This window comes from Heterocephalus glaber, unplaced genomic scaffold (assembly GCF_053883595.1).
Source record: "Heterocephalus glaber isolate CG9 unplaced genomic scaffold, H.glaber_assembly_v1.0 deba00001497, whole genome shotgun sequence".
Lineage (NCBI taxonomy): Eukaryota > Metazoa > Chordata > Mammalia > Rodentia > Bathyergidae > Heterocephalus > Heterocephalus glaber.
The window spans coordinates 15302527-15326568 of NW_028258320.1; the positions used below are offsets into that span (position 1 = coordinate 15302527).

The 24042-nt window shown below is 37.0% G+C and overlaps 1 protein-coding gene across 3 annotated transcripts in view; it reads right to left on the reverse strand.

Moving 5' to 3' along the window:
• Positions 1-5557: 5557 nt before the first annotated feature.
• Mcu (mitochondrial calcium uniporter) overlaps positions 5558-24042 on the reverse strand; it is a 173148-nt gene continuing 154663 nt past the window's right edge. For all 3 annotated transcript variants that reach the window (XM_004846251.4, XM_021259606.1, XM_004846252.4), the window contains exons 5-8: positions 22097-22257; positions 19811-20014; positions 9335-9451; positions 5558-7479 (exon numbers count right to left, since the gene is read on the reverse strand). In XM_004846251.4, the coding sequence (XP_004846308.1) occupies positions 7402-7479; positions 9335-9451; positions 19811-20014; positions 22097-22257 (560 nt within the window). In that variant the 3' untranslated portion in view covers positions 5558-7401. The remainder of the gene's footprint in view (positions 7480-9334; positions 9452-19810; positions 20015-22096; positions 22258-24042) is intronic.

Below are 24042 nucleotides of genomic sequence, written 5' to 3' on the forward strand. Positions count from 1 at the left end.
ATTCCATAATGTCACAGGCATACCACTGCCCAGTGGCCACATTAAATAAGAATGGAATAAAGCCACATCATTGGAACTAGTCATTAGGAAATGTCTGGGTTAGAAGGCTAAGGAGCTGATAGTAGTGCACAAAAAGATAGTGACAGGTCTGGGATGGGTGCAATATTCTCTTGAAGAAAGCTCCTAAGTCTATTTTATTATGACCTCTTATTTATTATGGTCTCAAACTTCCTAAAAAAAAGTTAAGCTTGTGATTTTACTAATTCTAGCAGTAATACCTATATTTTCATGGTGCCTTTCTTCTCAGAACTTTCAAATGTGTATTATTTATGTCATGAATTCTCACACTAAAAAAGGGATAGGAGCTTAAAATTAGGAACAATCATTAACAACATTTTGAAAAGTTCAGTCTCAAAACGTATTGGAGGTCAGCAGACACAGCTATAGTAATTTCAGGTGTGGAGTTTGCTAGCTCTCTGATATTCTAGTGTCTGCACACTTGGGAATTAGCAAGCATTAATACTATAGATGATGTAAAGAGGAAGGATAAAAGAAGCGCATGGAAGGTTTGTTTTTTTTTAAATGCCATTTTAAAGAAAGATCTGAGTCAAAGCTATATTTTCCTCTTCCAATCTTACCTTAGCTGGGGACTTTGAACTTCTTTTATTCCTGTACTTACTTTCATCTGATATATATATTTTTAATAACCAGATATCTAGTGACTGGAAAAGGAATTTCATCTGGAAAGTAGTCCTCAAAGTTGTCATCATAATCTCTTAGCACGATATTTTGCTGACCTCATTGGAATTCAAATTATTGTGACCTCTTAAACGCATCAGTTAAATTAAACGTTAGTGCTTACAAAGGGACCAAATGCCATGCTTATCAATGGGTTTTGACAGTGAATAAGGTAAAAGTGGTCCCTGCAAACAGTTTATATAGTCTAGTAAGTGGTTCCAACAGATCTAAATTTGTAGTTAGTTACTTTTAATAGGAAGCAGGTAATTTGACTGCTAGCTTATTCAGGTGTGGTTTGAAGCCAGCAATGGTGACCCATGGGATTGTCTCATTGTCAACTACTGCTGTTAAAGTGTCAGTGCTTTTAACAGAAAAAACCAACCCCCACAATTTCCTGTCCCTAAGAAGCCGTCTGAGTGTTTTGCATGTGTCACAGAGAAAGAGGACGTGTGCATGAGAGATAAAGCCAGATTTGCTGCCAGGATTGACTGCTAGAGTCAAGGACTTTTGACAGATATCCCTTTGATTCTGTAAACAAGAATTTCCAGGATGGTAAGATTTTTTACCCTTATTTCTATTTTTTCCTTTTTAGTTGACCTGTCCTTTCTTCTTTTTATGATGAAATATAAAAAAAAATGCAAAAGTAGAATAACAAACAACCAGCTGCAGTAATTGCTAACATTTTGTGAATATTTCATTTATATCTGCATTTCTAAGATGTGTACTTATGTAATCATACCATTATTACAACTATGAAAATAATAATTGCTTAATATCTGATACCTCATCCATGTTAAATTTTCCAGATAGTTTGAAATATTCCTTTTTATTGCTGTCTTGAGTCAGGATTCAAACAAGATCTATACTGTATATTTCATCTGGTGTGTCACTTAAGTTTTCTTTACTCTGTAATGGTCTTCCCTTTTCCTCCATGCCATTTCTTGAAGAAACCCAATCATGTGCCATACAGAATGGCCCATATTTTGGATAGTTGGTTGCTTCTTTGAGGTTGCCTTTTAGCCTCTTCTCCCTCATATTTAATGTTAACACTTGTTTTTAACCTTCCAATCTTTCTAAAGCATGTGCTAATAGAATTTTAAAATATGCTGGTGACACTGAAGGAATTTAATCCATAGAGGGTAGAAACAGATAGGTTAGGAGGTAGAAGTCAGTCTGTTGTCCCTCAGGTAATGTGCCATGTGGAAAGCTATCAATATACAAAGGGTACCTGAGATGGGGGAGTGAGTAAGATCGCCCATGGAAAGGAGGATCCAAGATGGAGCCTTGGGGAAGCCTATCATCAAAGATATGGGTAGAGGAAGAGGGTGCTGTAAAGGAGATTGAGACTCGACTTAGAGATTTATGGGCCGAACCAAGAGTGAAGTCACAGGAGCTGAGGTGTTTGAAGGAGTTGCTCAGCATGTGACACATTTATGCAATAAATGCAAATGAACTTATAAAGTGAGTAACTATGTTTAATTGAGTTCCTTAAATTAACCTACACATTTATCCTAAGGAAATAACCACAGAGTACATCGTGGAAGACAAGGAGTTTGGAATTATTTTGGAGAGCAAAGAACTAAAGGTTGCTGGCAGTGATAAATATGAATGACAAGGCTCACAGTTTTGGTGAAACTGAGTTCAAAAGTCTAAGAAGTTTCCCATTTTCATCAAATCCTTCCAGGTAGATAAAAACATTCAACCTACTTATATATCTTTTTGAAAGCATCTGTGTGTTTACTGCTCTACTCTCACAAGCAGGAAGTCACATTAGCATGAGACAGGCACTCTTGTTAGACATCTTTTCCATTCACCGTAGTCAGGAACTCACTGACCCTCCAGCCACTCAGTGTGGTGCTTGCCTTCAGGATTCACCGATGAGCTGTGACACACATGTCCTCTAAAGCAACAGTTCGTGTACAACAGTGGTTCTCATCAGAATCACTAGCAGGGCGTGTTGAACACAGCCTGCTGCCCACTCATGGACCCTGACTCGGTTGGGAACCAAGACCTTACATTTCTGTGGCTTCCCAGGAGATACCATGCTGCTGTTCCAAGGACCCAACCCTGAGAACCCTATTTTTTTCCAGTTCTAAAAGTTGAAGCTTCCTCAGCAAAACTACCTACATCAACAAACTCAGTAATATATTCAACACTGATCATGATCTATCACTAATGAAAATTCACTCTGCTTTTTTCTACCATGATAAAATATATGACAGAATTTACCACTATAGCTATTTGTAAGTGGCATCAAGTACAATCATATTATCTGAAACCATAATCACCACCCATCTCCAGAGCTTTCCCATTTTCCTAAACCAGATTTATTAAACATTCCTTACTCTTTCCCCAGAATCCATAATTTCTGTGAATTTGACTACCCTAGATACTTCCTATAAAGGGAATCATAAAGTATTTGTTTTTGTGATGGGCTTATTTAGGACAATGTCTTCAAAGTCCACCTATGTTGTTAACATACGTAAGAATCTCATTCTTTTATGGCTGAATGATAGTCCACTGTATGCACATATCATATTTTATGTGCAAATACCTGTGTGAGTCCTTACTCTCAATTTTTTGGGGACATATATGCAGAAGCATAATTGCTGAATTACAGTAATTCTGTTCAACTTTTTGAGGGTGTACTGTGGTACATTCCCAGCAGCAGCAGAAAGGGCTCTAGTCTTTCCACATCCTCACCAACACTTGTTTTCTGCTTTTGTGGTCACAGACATCCTAATGGGTGTGAAGTGGTATTTCATGGTATCATAGTTCTGATTTGTATTTCCCTAATAATTAGTGAAGAGGAGCATCTTTTCATGTTTACTGACCAATTGTGAGTTCTTTTTTTGGAGAAATGTCTATTATTCATCTTTTGCCCAGGACCCCCCATCAAGTTTATTGGTATATTTTAGGTATAAAATCTTGTACCTTTACATGAATATCTTGGTTCTTATTTTTTTTCCCTTCCCCTGCCCTCCCTTCACCCCCTCCACCCTTCCCTATTTGCAAAGACTTTGTTTCCATTTTTTCCTTTTCTCATATTTTTTCTTTTCCCTTCTTTCCTTTCCCCTACCTCTCCCACTTCCCCTGCTCCTTTAGACCTTTACTTCCTATTACACAATATCACTTATACATTTTAAAAATTACAATATCAAGGTCTAGGAGACATTACCACAGATTTCACATAATTTAAAAGGATACAGAAAGCATATTACAAAAATCTGTTTTGAAATAAATTTGACAACTTCTAAGAAGTACCTTGGAAGACAAATTAATGAAACTAACTCTGGAGGAAATATAAAATTTGAATAGCACCTATGAAAGAAAGTATATTCCTAGCTTGAAAACCTACCTATGTGATAACAACAGGCTCATATACATTTTAACTGATAAATTATATCAAACATTTAAAGCAGGAAAAAAAAGGAACACTTCTCCCTTCATTTTAGGAAATCAACATTGTGTTAATCCTAAAACTGGATAAAGATAATAGAAGAAAAAAGTATGAACATAGACAGAAATTTGTTTAACAAAACAAACTATCAGAAGTCAGATCTGGCAGGATGTAGAAAGTGGTTTTATTATAGGGATGGCAGTGTTGGTTCAGCATTGGAAGATCCACTCCCAGAAGTCATCATTTTAACAGAGGAAAGGAAAAAGCCATATGATCCTGTCACTAGTTGGAGAAAAAGTATCAAACTAAATTCTACAACTGTTCATGGTAAAAGCTATCAGGAGACTAGAAGTAGAACAGAACCTTCTCACCAGATCAAAGACATGTACTCCATACTTCCAGCAAAAACGCCTTATATGAATGAAGAAGATACAATGCTTTCTCCCTAAGGTGGGGAACAAGGGCAGATATGCCTACTCTTCATCTGTCTATTATTTTGCCCAGTTTTTAATCAGTATTTTTTCTTGTCATTGAGCTCACTGTTTTAAACCAAACTTTAAATTGTAAATTCCTTAGAGGCAGGACGCCCATTTATTTATGGTACTGGTGACTGAACTAAGAGTCTTCACATTGACCTGAGCTACATCCCAAGCCCTTTTTTATTTTGGAAACAAGATCTTGCTAAGTTTCCCAGGCTGGCCTTGGCCTTGCAATCCTCCTGCCTCATGTGCCACTGTGCCCAGCAGGAACCATGTTTTTATTTTCTTCTTTAAAAAATATCCCCTGCAAAGGCTTGTCGGAATGTATAGGAGTCATTATTTGTTGAATACAAACGATGGCTTAACATTTTCAGCCTTACCGTTTTATATCTTACATACATCTCGGGGCTGTTGGTGTTAGGCAGCTGTCGCCACCAGGAGCAGGACTCCAGCCATGCAAGCTCTTTTCGTATCCCCTCCTATTATGCTAAAGCAAACAGACATGACCTGTTTTTGATACGCCTTTGGTGAATTTAGCAGCATGTGGTATTTTCCTGTCTGGTGATCACTGTAAATTTGATGTGATCTCCAAAAATAATTAATAGTTAATCTTGCTTTCTTCTTGGCAACTTTCTAGAGTCCAGAGTAATCAAGATGGTCTGATAGAATGGAATTTCCTGCTGATCAGGAGATGAGTGTATCAGTCTCAATGCTAGTGTTGACTTTATTAATGGTCACAGAGGTCACTCAGCCTCTTGGTGGCTCTGGAAAACTTAAAAAAGTAATGAGCATTTTAGTTCAGGAAGAATCAGTGTAATGCCTGTTCTGAAATATAGGGCCCAATAAGCTTAATTTGATAATTATTAAAAGCAATTTTAGAAGAAAAGGTTTCTCACCTGGAATCACAAGAAAGTAAGTTTTAAAGAATGAGATGCTACTGTTCAAAAATCGAATAAGTATTTATTGTTCCAGAAGGTACATTGCTTTTTATACATATTTCATAAATGATACAGGATTTTACACGTTCAATGTTTTGCTATTGTTTAAAGGACTTTTCTCCATGTCCTCCCTCCCTTGCCTCCCACACACCCCAAAAGGATTTGCTCATGGCACTGTGCTATTTCTTCTTAAAAACCCTGCTCACAAACAGGATAAATGGTTTAAAAATAATCCACACAATGAAAATAAACCAGGGGTGGGGGATGGGACAGGGAAGGGAGTGGGAGGAGGGCTGGGGACTGGCGACATGCATCCTTTCATTCGTCATGCCAGTGAAGGGTGGTGGCGGAAGCAGCAGTAGCCCTGGCTGGCCTTCAACCTCTGCAAGGCACCTGGAGTCTGGGTTTGTCATTAAAAGTTTTCGCTTCATATACAATGATCCCAAAGAAGGAAGAAAAAGAGAAAGAAACCTTTTGCCACAGGAGGAGGGATGAATCATGGGAAAGAGAAGAGCCAATCAGCTGTGTGGCAAGCCTGTCATCCTTGGCATCGTGCCTCCACAGCAGTGAAAAACAGGTATTAGACACAGATTCCTCTGACTCTTCAAGTGCAGGTGTTGGCTCAAAATATGGTAGAAAACATTTTGATAGAATATAAGATTAATTCTTTCTCTCAATTTAAGGTGAGAAAAAATAGGGTGGAGAAGGCAGGCTGAAGGAAGCTATAGAAATGTATTCCTGTATAAAGATAAAATGCACCCTTTGAGATCCACACACTTGATTTACAACAACTGCAGCGGTGGAGGAAGGAGGGCTCACAAACAGTGTGAAAGTATGTGTCCTTTGAGATTAACAAAGCCTCCAGACAAGGCAGTGCCATCAGGGTGGCCTGGAATGCTGTCACACAAGCAGATTAACAGCAGTGACATTATTCTGGTTCTGAAATGACTATAGAGCCACGATTTTTTAGCCAATCTGTAAACATCACATCTTCCTGATTTGGTGGTACAGTGGAACACACTCCCTCTAACCTGGTGAAGGGAGAGGGGATTATCAGTGGGATGGGTATATAAAGGAGGAAAATACTTCCTCCTCTGAAATAATTAGTAACAAAACAAAACAGAAAAACTTCATGCAGTGTTGCCAATGATTTCTATACTCATCCAGAGCACTGGGATATATAGACACTTAAGAAGGAATTAAGGGATAATCTAAAGTGTCAATTATCAAACAGTCATAACTTGGCTCCAATAATCATTTAGATAAATTAGTGTAACCAATAGGTACAGGCAGTGGTCAGAAAAGGGGTCTAGGAGGGAGAGATTCCTTGTAACTTTGCAGAGACTGGGTCCGATTTAAGATAAATGCTAATGATATGGGCTCAGACTCTGTTTGCCACCCACATAACATGAGGATTTGCTTTTCTGGTATATTTATTTATTCCTATGTCAAAAATAAGAAATGTTAAATTTAAAAAAAAATAGAGTTGAGTGGGGTGCTGGTGTGTTACTGTTTTGCTGACCCTGCAAAGATGCAAGAAACAAACACTCCAGCATCATTTTCTCTTTATGAATCTCTCAACTATATAATTGGATCATTTCATCTGAAATCTGAGATGCTGATTAAGACAATATTCACTAAGCCCTTTGAGCTTATATTCCATGATCCCTGATCCTCAGATTTTAACATTCTTTTCTTCCCTAAGAATTTTTTTTTGTTTTATAATTAAAGGTAAAAACCCTCTACCCCCACATGGCTCCCAGCTTCCACCTGCAATGCTTTAATTAAAAAGGCAAGAGTTATACACAGGTGTTCTTTCTGTCAGGATTCATAAGCTCTTTGCAGATCAATCTTTTTCACCAATTTGTCGGAGGGGCAGATGTACTTGCAATGGGTCTCTCAGTCTCTTAAGATCCATTTCTGCCTAAAATAGAAAGAAAAGGTGAGAGAAACTGGCTAGTGAAGCTTCCAGTGACATTACTGCCTGCTGAGAAAAGAAAACTGTCTTTTCTCCGTTACTCTGAGGAAAGAGATCATCTCGGTTACTCTGAAAATCAGAAGACAAAGAGCTGCAACCTAAGGCACAGAACAACCAAGAGGGAATCCAGAATAAAAGTCTGGCCGTGGCAGTTTTAGCTGACAGCAATCCCTCTAGGAAAGGCAGTGTTAGCAGAGGGTAAGACAGCCGGGGCCTTGGAATGTAAGGCACATCGGAGACACCTTGATGTGTTGGACCACAAACTTTTGCAGGGATCCAAAACTTTAATTGATGCTATTTAAGAGAATCTGTTTTTCACTTAGCCAGCTGACTTTAAAACAAGGATATGCAGTTAACTGCAGCACTCTGAAAATCCACCACACCCTTGGACCTTGCCCTGGAGGAACCTTGAGTGGGGCTGAAGCATTTGTATTTGTAAGAGCTCCAAAGATGGTTCTGGTCAGCATTCCCTTCAGCTGAGAACCAGCACACACACAACAGAAGACAAAGTGCTGTTAGCCTGAGGCAGGAAGATGGATTTAACCTATTCAAAGCATAATTTCATCACCAATGAGAGACCAAAAAAGCAGAGAAGCCAGGTGTGGTAGTGTACATCTGCAGTCCCAGCATTTGGAAGGCTGAGGTAGGATTGCCATGAGTTCCAGGCCAGCCTGGACTACAAGGTAAGACCCTGTCTCAAAAAGCCCCCCAAACCCCAAATCAAAACAAACAAAAAACCAAAACCAACCAACCAACCAAACAAACAACAACAACATCAAAATGAGGCAGAGAAGAGCAACTAAGCATTACAGAGGACTTAAAAGTATCTAGGAACTATTAAAAAATTGCTGATGTCCCCAGAATGACAACAACAAAAAAACAAAAACAAAATCGCTAAAGTCACAAAAGACTATGGAGAAAAGGAATGAGGATTTATTCATCAAAGTGAAAGACATCAGATTGAGGAGGCATACCCATAAATTTGAAAGATGCAGTTTTTTTAAAACAATAAAATATGGGCCAGGGATTTAGCTCAGTGGTTCCGCTGCCTGCCTCACAAGCGCAAGGACCCGAGTTTGATCCCCAATACCAAAAAAAAGTAAAATAAAATATATCAATTTTTTTAAAAAAGCATTTTTTAGTTTGATAATCTCTGACTTGTGCCTGGTAAAGATTTCTCAGTCTCTCCTTGCTGGATTTTACTTTTTCTTGGTGGTACTGGAGATTAAATCCAGTGCCTTGACATTGAGCTACATCCTCAGCTCTTTTAATTTTTTTTTTTTTTAAATTTTGAGGCAGGGTCTCTTGCTAAGTCACTAAATTGTCCAGGCTGAGCTCAAACTTATGATCTTCCTGCCTCAGCCTGCCAGAGTGCTGTATTATAGGAGGGCACTGACACACCTGCCTTAGAGTTTACTTCTGCTCCATTGCTACCACACATTTTAGGTGAGAAGTCTTTGGGTTAATACTTCTAGGAAGATTAAAAGAAGAAGGGAAAGTAGACAACTCTAGTTGAAAAATAGTAGACTCTAAAGAAATAAGTAAAAGTAGGACTAAAAATATAAGTATGCTTATGTCAAAAGGATAGATAGGAGCTGCAATATTTCCATCTGTTTATATTGGAAAACCTTTATAGAAGTGTCTATTGCTTATTTAATTTTATTAACTGAGGAATAATATATGCAGGAGGAAGAGGGCTGGATCATTCTCTCAGTTTACCCATTTGAAGTATTGTGGTTATGGATAATAATGATATCATACAAGATGGGGCTTAGATTATCTTAATTTTTATAAAACTTACCTGAGCAATTGCATCCTTGAGTTGATTGTATTTCTCTAGGTCAAAACGTGATTTTTTGGCTCCTTTATGGAAAAATAGTAAGTATTGTCTGTCTCTGGCTTCTGGATAAACATATTCCTACAAAAAAAAAAAAAGGTAAAAAAATTATGAGTCTTTAGTATACTACCCTCATGAAATAAGTATTTACTAACTGTTGTTTGACACACACGCACATTGTGCTGTGTTAAATATTTAACTACTTCTTAAACTATATATATTTAGATGAGCTCTCACTATGTCACCCAGACTGGGCTTGAACTCCTGGGTTCAAGGGATTCTCCTGCCTCAGACTCCTGAGTACTGAAACTACTGGTGCACTCCAGGCTGAGATTCTACTCCTGTAGCTGTAGTCTACTCATTTCTACTGTTAGGTTATATTCTACTGTGTGACTATATCACAATTTATCTATCCATTCTACTATAGACGGGCTATGGAGTTACTTCTTGGTTCAGGCTCTTATGAATGATGTTTTCAAGAACATTTCTGGATTTGTCTCTTTTGAGCCCATACCTACAAGTGGAAATCCCTGATCACAGAGTATGCATGTATTCAAACTTAAGAAGTGATGGCAAAAAGGTTTCTGAAAATGGTTGTACCAACTATACTATCAGCAAGATATGAGATTTACTGTCACTCCATATTCTTGCCAATACTTGGTATTGCAGTTTAAAAATGTCAGCCATTCTAGTGTGTGCGCAGCAGTACTATTTTTTTTTTTTTGTACTGGGGATCGAACTCAGGACCTCGCACTTGCGAGGAAGGCGCAGCTCCACTGAACTAAATCCCTAGCCCAGCAATACTGTTTTTAAAAAACAGCGATACTGAGATATAATTCACATATAATTTTCCCACTTAAGGTATAATATTCAATGGTTACTAGCATAATCTGCAACCATTACAACATTAGAACATTTTCATCACTTGAAAAAGAAACCCTGTATATTTTAAGTTACTTGTCATCTCCCCCAATGCTACTAATTCTAGGCAACTACTAACCTACCTTCTATTTGTATAGATTTGCCTATTTTGGACATTTCAATTAAGAGAAACCATGCAACATGTGGTCCTTTGTGTCTGGCTTCTTTCATTTAGCATAATGTTTTCGAACCTCATTCATTTGTTGCATATAACTGAAATTAATTTCTTTTTATTGCCAAATAGCATTTCATTAAATGGACATACCATATCTTATTTATCCATTCATTAGTTCATAGTATTTAGTTTCTACGTTTTGTCTATTAAGAATAATGCTGCAGGGCTGGGGATTTAGTTCAGTGGTTTTACCGCCTGCTGCACAAGTGCAAGGACCCAAGTTCAATCCCCAGTACAAAAAAAAAATGTAAGCAACAAGAATAACGCTGCCGTGAACATTCATGTACAAGCTTCAGTGTGGCCATGATGTTTTCATTTCTCTTAGAGACAAAGAATATTTTCCTGATCACTCATGGGGTTCCAGCTTTTTCATTTCATACATTACTGGCCATCTGGATATCTTCTTTTAGAAGTGCTATTTAAAATCTCTTGCCATTTTCCTTCTATTGGTGTTTCTTTTTCTTACCAATTTGTAGGATTTATTTATTCTGGATATAGATTCTTTGTTGGATTTACAAGGGGGAATCAAATTATATAGTGAATGTTTAAAAATTTGATTACAGTAAAAAAACACATTGGCATTAATCCCTCTTGAACTACTCCCCTTCACTTTTTTTTTTCTGGTACCAGGGATCGAACTCAGGACCTTGTGCTTTCCAGGCAGGTGCAGCACCACTGAGCTACATCCCTGGCCCCTTCCCTTCACTTTGAACACCCTCACTCTTTCTTGCCAGTTTCTGAAGCAGTTCTGGAAGTCTTCTTTCATGAATGTGTTTAGAAGGTGTGAAAAAAACTACGGTGAATGCTGTTTCCAAGCTCCATCCAATGGAAAAGCAGCTCTGTAAAAACATTATAGTGTGTCTTCATCCACCTTACTCACTGGATCTGGCACTATGCAACTTCTGACTCTTCCTCAAAGTCAAGATGACCATGAAAGGTAAATGTTTTGTATCAATTCTGGACATGGAGGCAGCTGTGACAGGGCAACTAAAGATACTCACGAGAGGACTTCCAGAACTGCTTCAGAAAGTGGTACGATGATGGGATGTATGTTTGAAGGGGGAATATTTTGTGGGGGATTAATTGCAATGTGTCTTTTACTGTAATAAAAAAACAATAACTAAACATTCACTGTAGTTTTGATTATATTGTGTCATATACTACAAATTTCTTCCTCTTCTTCTTTTTTTGCATTCCTGGTGATTGAACCCAGGGTCTTCACACTGAGCTACATCCCCAGCCTTTTTTACTTTTGAGGCATGGTTTTCTTAAGTAACTAAGTTGCCTAGGTTAGATCAAGGACTACAGATGTGTGTCCTCATGCCTGGCTATAAATGTATCCTTTTAGCCTACTCACTTTCTTCATGATGTTCTTTAATATATCAAAGTTAAGTTTTTGATGTAGTCTCAGTTTTCATTCTCACCCTTTATGGTTAGCACTTCTCATTTTGTGTAAGAATCATTCTGTATTTCAGTCATGAAGATATTCCCCTACATTATCTCCTAGGAGCTTCACTGTATTACTTTTTATATTTAGATCTATAATCTATCTTAAATCAATTTTTGTTTATAGTGTAAAGACAGGGCCATCTCATTTTATATGAATATTCAATATCTATAACACCATTGTCCGAGCCATCACTCATTGAAAAAGACTCTGCTTTCTTTGTATTGCCATCTTTTAAAAATCATAAGTTCATTTATACTGGGTCTGTTTCTACACTCTGTTGTCTATTGGTCTATTTGTCTATTCTTGTGCCACTGTCTTAATTACTGAAGTATTAAACTAGAGTAGTTGTCCTGATATCTCATGGAGCAAATCCACTTACTCTTTCAAGAGTTTTTCAGTTTTCATATCCTTTACATTTCTGGGTCAATTTTAGAAGCAACTTATTCAAATCTCTTTCCTTATCCCTAGATCTATTGAGATTTTGTCTAGGATTACACTGAGTGTAACAGATCAGTTTGGGTAGAATGGACATTTCTGCAATATGTACTTTTAAGTCCATGAACATAGTATATCATTCCACTTATTGGGTCTCCTTTATGTTTTTCTACATAGAGACTTTGCATATATTTTGTATGATGTATTTCTAGGTATTTTTAAAAGTAATTTTAAAGGCTGAGGATGTAGCTCAGTGATAGAGTGGTTGCCTGACATGTGGTAAACCCTAGGTTTGAACCTTAGTACTGGAAAAAAAAAAAGTTAGGCTTCCTGTTCAAGCTGAATAGCTGTGTTTTCACACCATTTCCAGATAATGAAGGGATAACAGAATATCTTGTGTACTTGCCCACTCCAGGACTACATGTCACTGCTGTTCTGTGTTTTAATTCTTCCTGTACTCTAAATTTTCTAAGAGTTTATAATTGTTTTACAATTTAATATTCATTTAGATTCATTCACAGATTTATAATTTTCATTACCTTCAATCCTTCCTGTTTTTTTCACTTTCTGTGATAATCTTCCTTCTGCCCAAAGAACACAGATATGATGATGACGAATTCCCTATTTTTCTGAAAAATGTCTTATTTTATTTTTGTGGGGTTTTTTGTTGTTGTTGTCCTGGGGATTGAATCCAGGACCTCATGCATGTTAAGCAAACTCTCTATTAATGAGCTACATCCCCAGGCCTCTGTTTCACCTTTATTTTGAAAAGATATTTTTTGCTACATATACAACTCTAGGCTGACAGTTATTTTATTTTCATATGCTGAACATACCACTCCACTGTCTTCTGGCTTTCACTGTTACTGCTGAGAAGTCAGCTTTCAGTCCTCTGAAAACATGCTTTTCTTTCTCCTTTGGCTGCTTTTAAGATTTTGAGTTTGAGTTTTGAAATTCTGCTACTGATATGTGTGTCTAGATGTGGATTTCTTTTTCTTTATATTGGTTGGTATTTGTTGGAGTTCTTAAATCTGTAAATTGATGTTTTTCATCATTTTGGAAAATTCTCAGTCATTACCTCTTAATTTATTTTCAATTTCTCTCTTCTAAGATGCTAATAAAATTAAATACATATCAGGCTTTTTCACTGTATCATCTGTGTCTCTTAACCCTTCCTGTATTTTACAACTTTTTGTCTTTCTTTATGTCACGTTGAATGGCCCACTGCACACTATTACATGGTTTTTCTCTAGCAATGTTTGATAGCTTCAATATAGGATGAAGAGATTGATTCATTCCAAGTAAAAGCTTTGTAGAATATATATGGTAGAAAAACAAAGGCATAGGGATTGTAGGATATTAAGAACAGAATAGCAATTGGTCCAGGGGACTCAAATATTGATTATACCCAAAGCAGGCCATAAAGAGTTAACCCCACAATTGGCTTGTTTATAGAAGTGAGTCTGGCTGAAGCCTATGTGCCAAGGTCAGAGTAACATGTACCCAGATTCTGTTCCCACAACTAAAACTTCCTGACTAGAAGGACAATGTTTTAATTACAACCATATATTTTGCCTATTCTGTTCCTAATTCGAGGATCCTTTGTCTTGTCCTTTATGAGCCCTGTTTACATTAATTTCCATAGAAACTGCACGTAGCTTGCCTTTATTCCAATTGTTTGCCAATAAAAGTCAGTGCCTGGGACTGGCCAGTGACCTTGTTGGTTGCACCAGCATTGGTCATTCTGGCACCCCGCTTTCTCTCGCCTAGTTGTCTTTTAGTATTATTGCATCATATACTGGGCTGGGTACTGGAACCTAACTGCAGGGGTCTCTGGTAAATTGGTTTAAATGAGATAGAAAAGGAAGCAACACAGGAGGTATGTGATAGTGAAAAGTTAAGAGAAAGAAGTCAGTAGCCTAATGGTCTACTTAAGATCAAATGAGACAGTGAGTGAATAAAAGTGGGAGAAATAAAAGAAATTGTGATTAGAAATTAGCATATTGATTTATATTATAAGGAAGAGAGTTCTAGGAGGTCCTGAAAGGCCACTGAAGTGGTTTCCTAGAGCAGAATATAAATGATGGATGCTGACATCAGTGTAGGAAAAGATTTTATGAACAAAACCTCAGTTGCCCGTGAACTAGCACAAACAATCAACAAATGGGATCTCTTCTTATTAAAAAGCTTCTGCACAGCAAGAGAAACCACCAGCAGTATGAAGAGACAACCCACAATGTGGGAAAAAAATCTTCACCTGCTCTTCCTCAGACAAAGGTCTACTATCTCGAATCTATAAAGAACTTAAAAAGATCAGACCTCCCAAATTTAAAGACCCAATCCGAAAATGGGCAGCTGAAATGAACAGACATTTCTCAGACAAAGGAGTAGAAATAGCAAATAAATACATGAAAAAATGTTCAACATCACTGGTCATTCGAGAGATGCAAATGAAAACAACGCTGAGATTCCACTTCACTCCAGAAAGAATGGCTGCTATCATGAAATCAACCAATAGCAAATGCTGGCGGGGCTGTGGGGAAAGAGGAACCCTGCTCCACTGCTGGTGGGAGTGTAGACTGGTGCAAGCACTGTGGAAATCAGTATGGAGATACCTCAAAGAATTAGGACTGGAAGTCCCATTTGACCCTGCTATTCCACTGCTGGGGATCTTCCCCAAAGAATTAAAAGAATCATACCACAGTGATATATGTGCGCCCATGTTCATAGCAGCAGTTTGTAATAGCTAAAACTTGGAAACAGCCCAAATGCCCATCGACTGGAGACTGGATCAAGAAAATGTGGTTTTTTTATAAAATGGAGTACTACTCAGCCATAAAAAATGATAAATTAGAGACATTTATAGCTAAGTGGATGCACATTGAGGCGATACTTTTAAGTGAAATAAATAGGACACACATGAATAAATACCGAATAGTTTCTCTGGTGTGAGAAACTGAAAGTGTAAATAAGGACTAAATGTATAATAGGTAATGTGAAATAGGAAGAAAAGGGGCAAAGGACAAGGAAGTGGGAGGGCTAGGGGAAAGGATAGAGGGGAATGGGATTAATGTGAGAAAATGGAAAAATAGGAACAAAATCTTTGTGAATAGGGAGGAATGGAGGGGTTGAAGGGAGGGCTGGGCAAGGGTGAAAAACAAGAACCAAGAGAGACTATGTAAAGGTGCAAATTTCCAATGATGAATGTCATTATATTGTATACCTAAAATGTACCAATGATTAGAATGAATAATCGATAATGTAAAATAGGAAGAAAAGGTCCAAAGGGGTAGGGGTAGTGGGAGGGGCAGGGGAAAGGAAAGAAGGGAAAGGAAAAATGATGAGAAATGGAAAAAATGGAAATAAAGTCTTTGTAAATAGGGAAGGGTGGAGGGGGTGAAGGGAGGGCTAGGAATGAGGAAAAAATAAGAACCAAGATGCATTGTGTAAAGGTACAATTCCCAATGAGAAATGTAATTGTGTTGTATACCTACAATGTACCAATAAAAGAATTTAATTTAAAAAAATGATGGATGTTGAAATGAAAAAAAAAACCCTCAAATAAATGAAGGTACTTAAGGTTTGCTATTTTTTCAATCTTGCTTTTAATTATTGCCCCTTAAGAGTCTTCTCTAGACACTTTTTAACCTGATTGTTCTCCTTCCCAAACAATACTATATGCTGTATATCTACTTATATATTGTAATATCTGTTATGTTTTTACTCCCCAAGAAACAATTTTCACCCCTTTCAACATCCCCTCTCTTGAAAAGGCACGGGCTCAATTGTGGGAGGGCAGTCCACATGCATTCTGTAGTAACTGTCCATTTTCACTGCCAGGCTCCTTTTCCATATAATAAAGATAGGTGGTCAGGTCTCATTGGAGTATTTGTAAAATTCAATATTGCCCTGGATTTATTATTTCAAAGAAATGGTCATCTTATAAAGATTCTATTGGGATGTATTTAAACTGCTAACAAATGCTACAACTCAGTGTAAGAGTTTAGAAGAGGTTAAATGCTATTGAATAGGTATTTTGCTTCATAGTGTTAATTATGAATATAGGTAAAGGATATTTAACATAAAAAGTTACTCTCTATTTGGTCAATGTTTTCCTGATCTAAGTGAATAGTGGCAAATGTTTACTATTGCTGTTTTGTAACTTGTCACTTGAGGGCAGCAACAGGGTTTGGGAATCACAGAGGTGGAGAATGTAACTAGTTAAGACAGATAAAGTATTAAAGATTCTACCACATGATATTGAGAAAAAAAAGGGGATGACCTTGTGTTCACATGAATACCTGCACTATGCTACAGTGGAAGAAAACATTTACAAAACAGAACTAGTTGTAAGCTGTAATTATTCTCCAATATGTTTCTATTTCTAGTCTAGGTCCAGACTATTTATAGTTTTCAGAAGTAACCACTCAGAAATGAAGTCAACAGAAGAGCAGAGTATTTATCCTCACTGAGCCTCAGTTCCTCAGCTATAAAATGGGGTATTTGTTTATTTATTGAAGCAAAAACATTTACTGGTACATTTCAGATATATATAATGATCACATTCAGCATAGGGAATTTGTACCTGTAGATGATATATCATGCTTCTCTTCCCCCCCTCATTTCCCTCCCCTCCTTTCCACCCCTCTTTACCTCTTTATTTACAAAAGCTCTGTTTCCATTTTTTCCTTCTATTCTTTTTTTCTTTCTTGTCCCTTATTTTCTTTCTTTCTCCCTCCTTCCTTGTTCCCTTTCTCATTTGAGCATTTTCTTCCCATTTCCCAATATCTATTACACATTTTGGTCCTAATTTCCACTTTCAGTTTCTCACACCAGAGAAATAATTTGATATTTAAATGTGTGTTCAACTTATCTCACTTAAAAGTACTGTCTCAAGGTGCATTCCTTTAGCTAGAAATGTTTCAAGCTTATCCTTCTTTATGGCAGAGTAGTACTCCACGGTAAATAAAAAACTACATCTTCTTTATCCATTCATCAGTAAATGGGCATGTCGGATGTTTCCAAGATTTAGTTCTTACAAACTGTGCCACTATAAGCATGGGTGCACATACATTGCTGTGGTATGATGCTTCTAATTCTTTTGGGAAGATACAAAGAAGGGGAATAGCTGGGTCAAATGGAACCTCTAGTTTTAGTTTTTTTAGGAATCTCCACAGATTTCCACAGTGGTTGCACTAGTCTACACTCCCACCAACAATGGACAAGGGTTCCTTTTTTGAAATGGGGGCATATATTTACAAGGCTGAGATTAAATATGGTCTCAAGAAAAGGTAACTAATACTAATGGCCAAGCAAAAGTAATGGGCATTTCACAAAAGTGTGAAGAATGCTTAATCATTTCAGAGTTTCAGTAATCAAGGAAATTAAAAGTCCACAAGGAAATTCAATTTTGTACTTCAGTGATGGGCAAGAGATACATCAAAGGTGTTCTCTAGATTCAAGATCTAACTGGAAAAGTCCTAGAGTGTGGCTAGACATAGCTGTCATGTATTTTTTTTTTTTTTTTGGTACTGGGGATTCAACTCAGGACCTTGCCCTTGCAAGGCAGGTGGTGGAACCACTGAGCTAAATCCCCAACCCCATGTCATGTATTTTATATGTTCAGTTCATTCAGTCTTCTACATATAGAAGACTATAGATATAGCCTGTGTTACATGATGAGGAAATAAACACTGATTGAAACCAAATAGCCCTCAAAAGATACCATCCAACAGGAGGAAAAAGATGTTGTACAAATAATTACAGTATAAGATTGCATGAGATGAGTGAAATGAGAAGCAAAATGTACTACAGGAATTCAGAAGAGGGAGAGATTGAAGTCAGCTGGAGGGAACTCGCCAAAAGTTCACGAAAGGTAAGCATTTAAGTAAGTCTTGAAATGTGACAGGTAGAGATCAACGGGGAGAACTTTCCCACTTGAATGAATGATGTGAAGAAAGCAATGAAGTGCTGGCAAACTCCAAACATTCTAGGGGAATAGCTAATGCAGTTTGGTTTATTTAGAACACATAGTACATACATAGCTGGAGTTGAGAGACATTTGAAGAGGACAGGCAGCAACCAGTTATGAAAATCCAGGGAGACGAAGGAGACAGAGTTGTGATAGATACAAATGACATGGCTGTTCAGTTCTGTGCACAGTAACTAGTTCAAACCAGACAATTCGGCCAACTCTGGGCAGGCATTTGAAAGACATGAACAGTCTGCTTTCTTTTCTACTAGACATGTTTGGGAGGCCCAGAGAGGTTAAATAACATTCTTGTTCTTTCATTTTCCTACATATAAATAGGCCCATGACCACTGAACAAACAACAGAAAGAGAATACCTACGTTCAATAGCAGCCATATAAAAAAATAAGAAGCAGCTCTCAGCTTTTTTCTGATACAGAAAAAACCAGAAAAAGTTTCTCTTGTGTCTCAGCTACTTCAAGTGTCTTATTTAAGGGAGTGAGTGCTAGGGTGAATCTGTGATGGTAGCAAAGATATAATAATAATAAATGATGATGGGGCTGGAGTTGTAACTCAGGAGTAGAGCATGTGCTTAGCACATGGAAGGCTCTGCAATCACCAGAACCATATTAAAAAAAAGTGATGACAAATCCCTCATACTTTCCAAAGTGACACTATGGGTTTCCAATATATTTAAACCAGCATTGGAAAAAAAAATTAGTTCTAGATACTGATATTCAATAAATGAGCCTTGGTTTATTTAACAGATGTGTACAACTGGTGGTGGGCTGCTTGCTCTCTTCTTTAAAAAATTTTGTAATAACAAACATAAAAAATAAGTAAGTTTTATTACTCATACATATTAACTGTATTATCAATTTTACATATGGTCCAAGATAATTCTCCTTCATTCAATGTAGCCCAAGCAAGCCAAAAGGTTGGATGTGCCTAAAAGTGATTAGGTATTTAATACACTTAATCATGAAGTAAAAACATCAATACAACACTGATTCTTTCACATACACAGAAGTAGTTCAGAGTTTAAGTATTTGATTAGTTATCATCAATTCTGCACTCCAAAAACTCAATAGAAAGTATGTGACATTCCTCATCCAACTTTTAAATTAATTACATAACACACGAATGTGAGTGAACAAGCTGGCCACCATAGGAGAAGTCGTTGCTCTCTTATTCTATTCTCATGATAGTCTATTTTTCTAATATAATGGTTTGCATGTTCTCTTAATGGTCTGTGAGCTTCATAAGGGCAGAAACCATGTATTACATCTGCTTCTATCTTTATCACCTACAACAGTACCTGATACATAACTGAAATCCACATGTGTGTGTGCATGCACTAAAGGAAAACAAGTACTTAGAAAAGAACTGGCCTTGGAAAGAAAGTGAAAAACCTTTAACAGACAACTACCTCCCTGACAACAGAAACTTCATTACTGACTCAGAAAAATGTTATTTGAATAATTCTTACCTGGCGCGTCATTACAAAATATGCATACATGGCCATGGCACTTCCATAAGTGATGAAGTAGGTGACCGGCTCCATGATGTCCCAGGAATATTCCCACCAGGTGAGCCGGGCCAAAATGCCAAACTGTGTGGCCATGTAGGCAAGGCCACCCCATAGCACCAAAGTGGTCCTCTTCTCAGCTTTTCGGCTAATTTCGATTCGTACCTGATGGGCACATGTGTTTGAATTGTAAAGAATTTTGACATGGAACCAATTTGAAATTCTTACTTAGTTTTAAACTGTTCTAGGTCCACTAAAGAAATAGGGCTTATAATCAAGGCATACAGTAGGCTCACCTCTAGTAAATACTAACTTGTTTTCCAAAATAGTACTGGTAGTTTTCACTGAATAAAATTATCTTACAGGAACAACTAGTTTTTGTGTGTTTTATTAAAGTTTCACCCTAGAAGTTGGTGAAAGTATGGGAGTGAGTTTCAACGGCTTATCATCCAACCACAAGATCACCTTCCTTATGTTTGCTCACTCTGTGTACAAGATTTAATCTATTAGCAATTTTAACTCAAATGCTATATGCAGCAGAGTGAGTCAGGGCATGGATTCTGGATTAGGAGTAGCAGAGTTCAGGCCCCTCATCAGCAAAACACCTTTAACTTTAATTATTCTGAAGAAATCAGAAAATGTACAATATTCAAAGTATTTGTTATCTTTCTAAATTTTTAAATCTAATTTCTTAAAATGAAAATACAGTGAAGCACTGCATAATGGTGATTTGGTTATGATAGATTGCATATATGATGGTGGGCCCACAAGACATTAATGGAGCTGCCAAATTCCTATTACCTAGTGACAGTACAGCAGTTGTAATGCCATAGTACAACACATTATTCATGGGCTGTGATGGTGCTGGTATAAACAAACCCACCGCATTGTCAGTCATATAACAGTACAGCATATACAATCATGTATAGTACATGATACTTGATGATAATAAATGACTATGTCACTGGTTTATGTATTTACTAGACTATATTTTTTATTGTTATTTTAGAGTACACCTTCTATTTTGAAAGGTAACATGCCAGAAGCAGCCTTGTAAATCTCCTACTTACCACATCACATGTTTGGCAAATCAAGTGACTGGTCTATACCAGCGATGGTGAGCCTTTAGAGATGAATGCCAAAACTGCAACCCAAAACCCACTTATTTATCATCAAGTGCCAACGCTGCAATAAAACTTGAATACTGAGGTTTTAGTTTAGAAAAAAAAAAAAACCTCATACGTTAACATCTTTTGTCTTAAAAGAAAAATAACATGTGTGCCATAGGTTTGCCACCACTGGTCTATACCATCTAGGTTTGTGTAAGTACATTTTATGATGCTGTCATAACAAAATCACCCCAGAGACATATTTTTAAGAATGTATCTCTGTAATTATATGAAGCATAACTGTACTTCATATGTACAGTCATATAATGTATGTACATCATAAAAAATTAAAAGTATGACTGGGAATATAGCTCAGTGGTAGAAAACTTGTGTAGCATGCATGAGGTCCTCAGTTTGATCTCTAGCACCACCACAAAATTAAGGGTAACACATGTTCATTGCACAACATTTTGAAAAGTATAAAGCAGAAAAATTAATCATAATCCTTTTACTATAGTAGCATTTTGGAATCTATTCCTTCTGATTTTTTGTATGTAAGTATAAATATAAAAATGTGGACACCTATATGCATAACATACTTAAAAACTGGATTATAGTATACAATTATTTTAGAATTTACTTTCCATAATATATCATGAATATTTTCTACAGTAAATTAGATTTACATAAACATTTTAAAAGCTACATAATATTGCACATAATATTCACTCTTAACTTTGGCTAAAATCATTAGCCATTTTACTCAGAATCTTTCCTGATGAAGGGGCTAGGGATTTGGTTCAGTGGCATTGCGCCCGCCTCACAAGCACAAGGTCCTGAGTTCGATCCCCAGTACCCGAAAAAGAATCTTTCCTGTTGAGCAACTATTCCAATCTTTGTTTTAGAGATCGTAAATCTGCTTAAGGGGAGCATATTTAGGCCTCAGAACTCTAAGTCCATTATCAAGCCTTCAAATATTCCTTCTTATGTCCTTTCTTAGCTTAGAATGGAACTTTTTATGGCTGAGTCCTATAAACTATTGTCCAAATTTGACTGACATGACTCAATTATGTACGACTTAGAAGAAACAGAAACGTGTGCTCTAGAAGAAAGAGAAGTCTGAGACATGGATTTTCACCTTTTCCAGGGGAGCCAGCTGCTGTTTGAGATCCTCTAATCTCTCGATGAGCTCCCTTTCCTTGTTTAACTGGTGCTGTTCGATGCACAGTGTAGTGTACAGCTGCTGGACTAGTGTCTTCACGTCGTTCAGCGTTGCTGCATTTTCATGGCTTAAGAGGTCTGAAAGAAAGGAGTTATTTCATTTTTTGTTGTTGTTTTTTTTTTTGGTACTGGAGATTGAACTTGGGACCTTGTGCTTGTGAGGCAGGCGCTGAAACCACTGAGCTAAATCCCCGGCTCAGCGTTATTTAGTTTTTTAAAAGTATGTCTTAAATGAAGAGTAGGACTATTAGACAATGACAAGATTATAAGGTAGATCCTCCACTAGAGGAGTACTACCTTTAGGGTTAAACTGAAAGAGAGTAACAGTTTTTTAAAATTAATTGCCCCAAAATCTAGAACATAAATTCAGATTTGGGTAATACAACAAATTTGAAAGAAATACATTATATTCTTGGAAGTCTAAGTGATGTAAATGTGACTATGAATAAGGAAAATATTAAGAAAAAGAATGCAAATAATAATCTTCACGGCTAGGGTTTGTGTGGCTCAGCAGTAGAATGATTGCCCATCATAGGTAAGGCCCTGGATTTGACCCCAGCACTGAAAAAAAAAAAAAAATTAAAGACAAAAAATTAATTCAAATGTTAAAACTAGTAGAGAAGTTCAGAATCTGCTTATCATGCTTATTAAAATGTTGATCTAAAATATATTGTCATTTTAATTGATATTTTCCTTTAGAAACGCCTGAGGAAAACATACACAGTATTTCAAATTTGCAAAGACAAAGTTGTAAATAAAAATAGCATCATCTTAAAAATTTCACCCCCTATGCATCTTCTCCTGAGTTCACCAACTTGTATTCACTTCTGGTGAAGAAACACAAGAGACTCACTAGCCTCAATATCATACTCTCAAGGGCATAAAGTTATGGGAATGACCTGAAACACTAAAAGATTAAATTCTTTGATTCAATATTTCTTCTACTGTGAGTAGCATGTGTTTCCAGAAATCTAAAAATTACGTTCTGAGAATCTAATAAAAACTCAGCTGAGCTCAGCTATTAAAAAAAAAAGAGAGAGAGCGTAGACATAAAACTTTTTAGAATTTTATTAGCTTGAAGTGTGACATTTTGTTAGGTACAGCACAGGTCAAGCCTCTTCTAAATCAAAATAGGCCACAGTCGAGAATTAACCATATATTTCAAATATTCTTCAAGGAAGTCCAACTGTACAGTTATCCCAGAAATTCAATCAATGAAAATCTTCAAATAACGGTAGCAAAGTGGGTGAGAGAAGACCTGATTTAGTAGAACGAGATAGAGCATCTAGCGCAGTATCTTGCATGCTTTAGTAAATGTGTGCTGTGATGGGAACACCTAAAAGCAAGAACACTTTGAGTCCCAGAAGTCATCTATGTCAACAAATATTCTTTGTACAAAGTCACCAGAGAGGGAACCATACCCTGAAAGGTCAAAGTAACTGGCCCAGAATGTTGGCATGAAGTGACAGAGTCCTTGCCTCCTGACTCCCAGCTCAGGAGCTGAGTTACGATGCTTCTACAATAACAATCTTAATATTTCTCCTACAAGCTCACTCCCCTTTTGAAAACATAATTCCTGAAATAGGAATGGCTCATAAAACTCATAAATATTATTCCATGTTACTCTCAAGATAATTGTATGAGTAAGCTTGATGCCCACAATTTATAAATGATGAATTTGAATTCCAGAAAGATAAGATTAAGAAATATTTTTGTTCCTCGTACAGACCTTGTTACTAGAGGGGGGAAAAAATAAAATAAAAGGTTGTTGCCCTCCCTGATGAGATCTAGTAATGATATTCATAAAGTTGCAGAGCTGGTAGGGGCTGGGAAAGGATCTGGCTGGTCGTGCAGTGACTTACT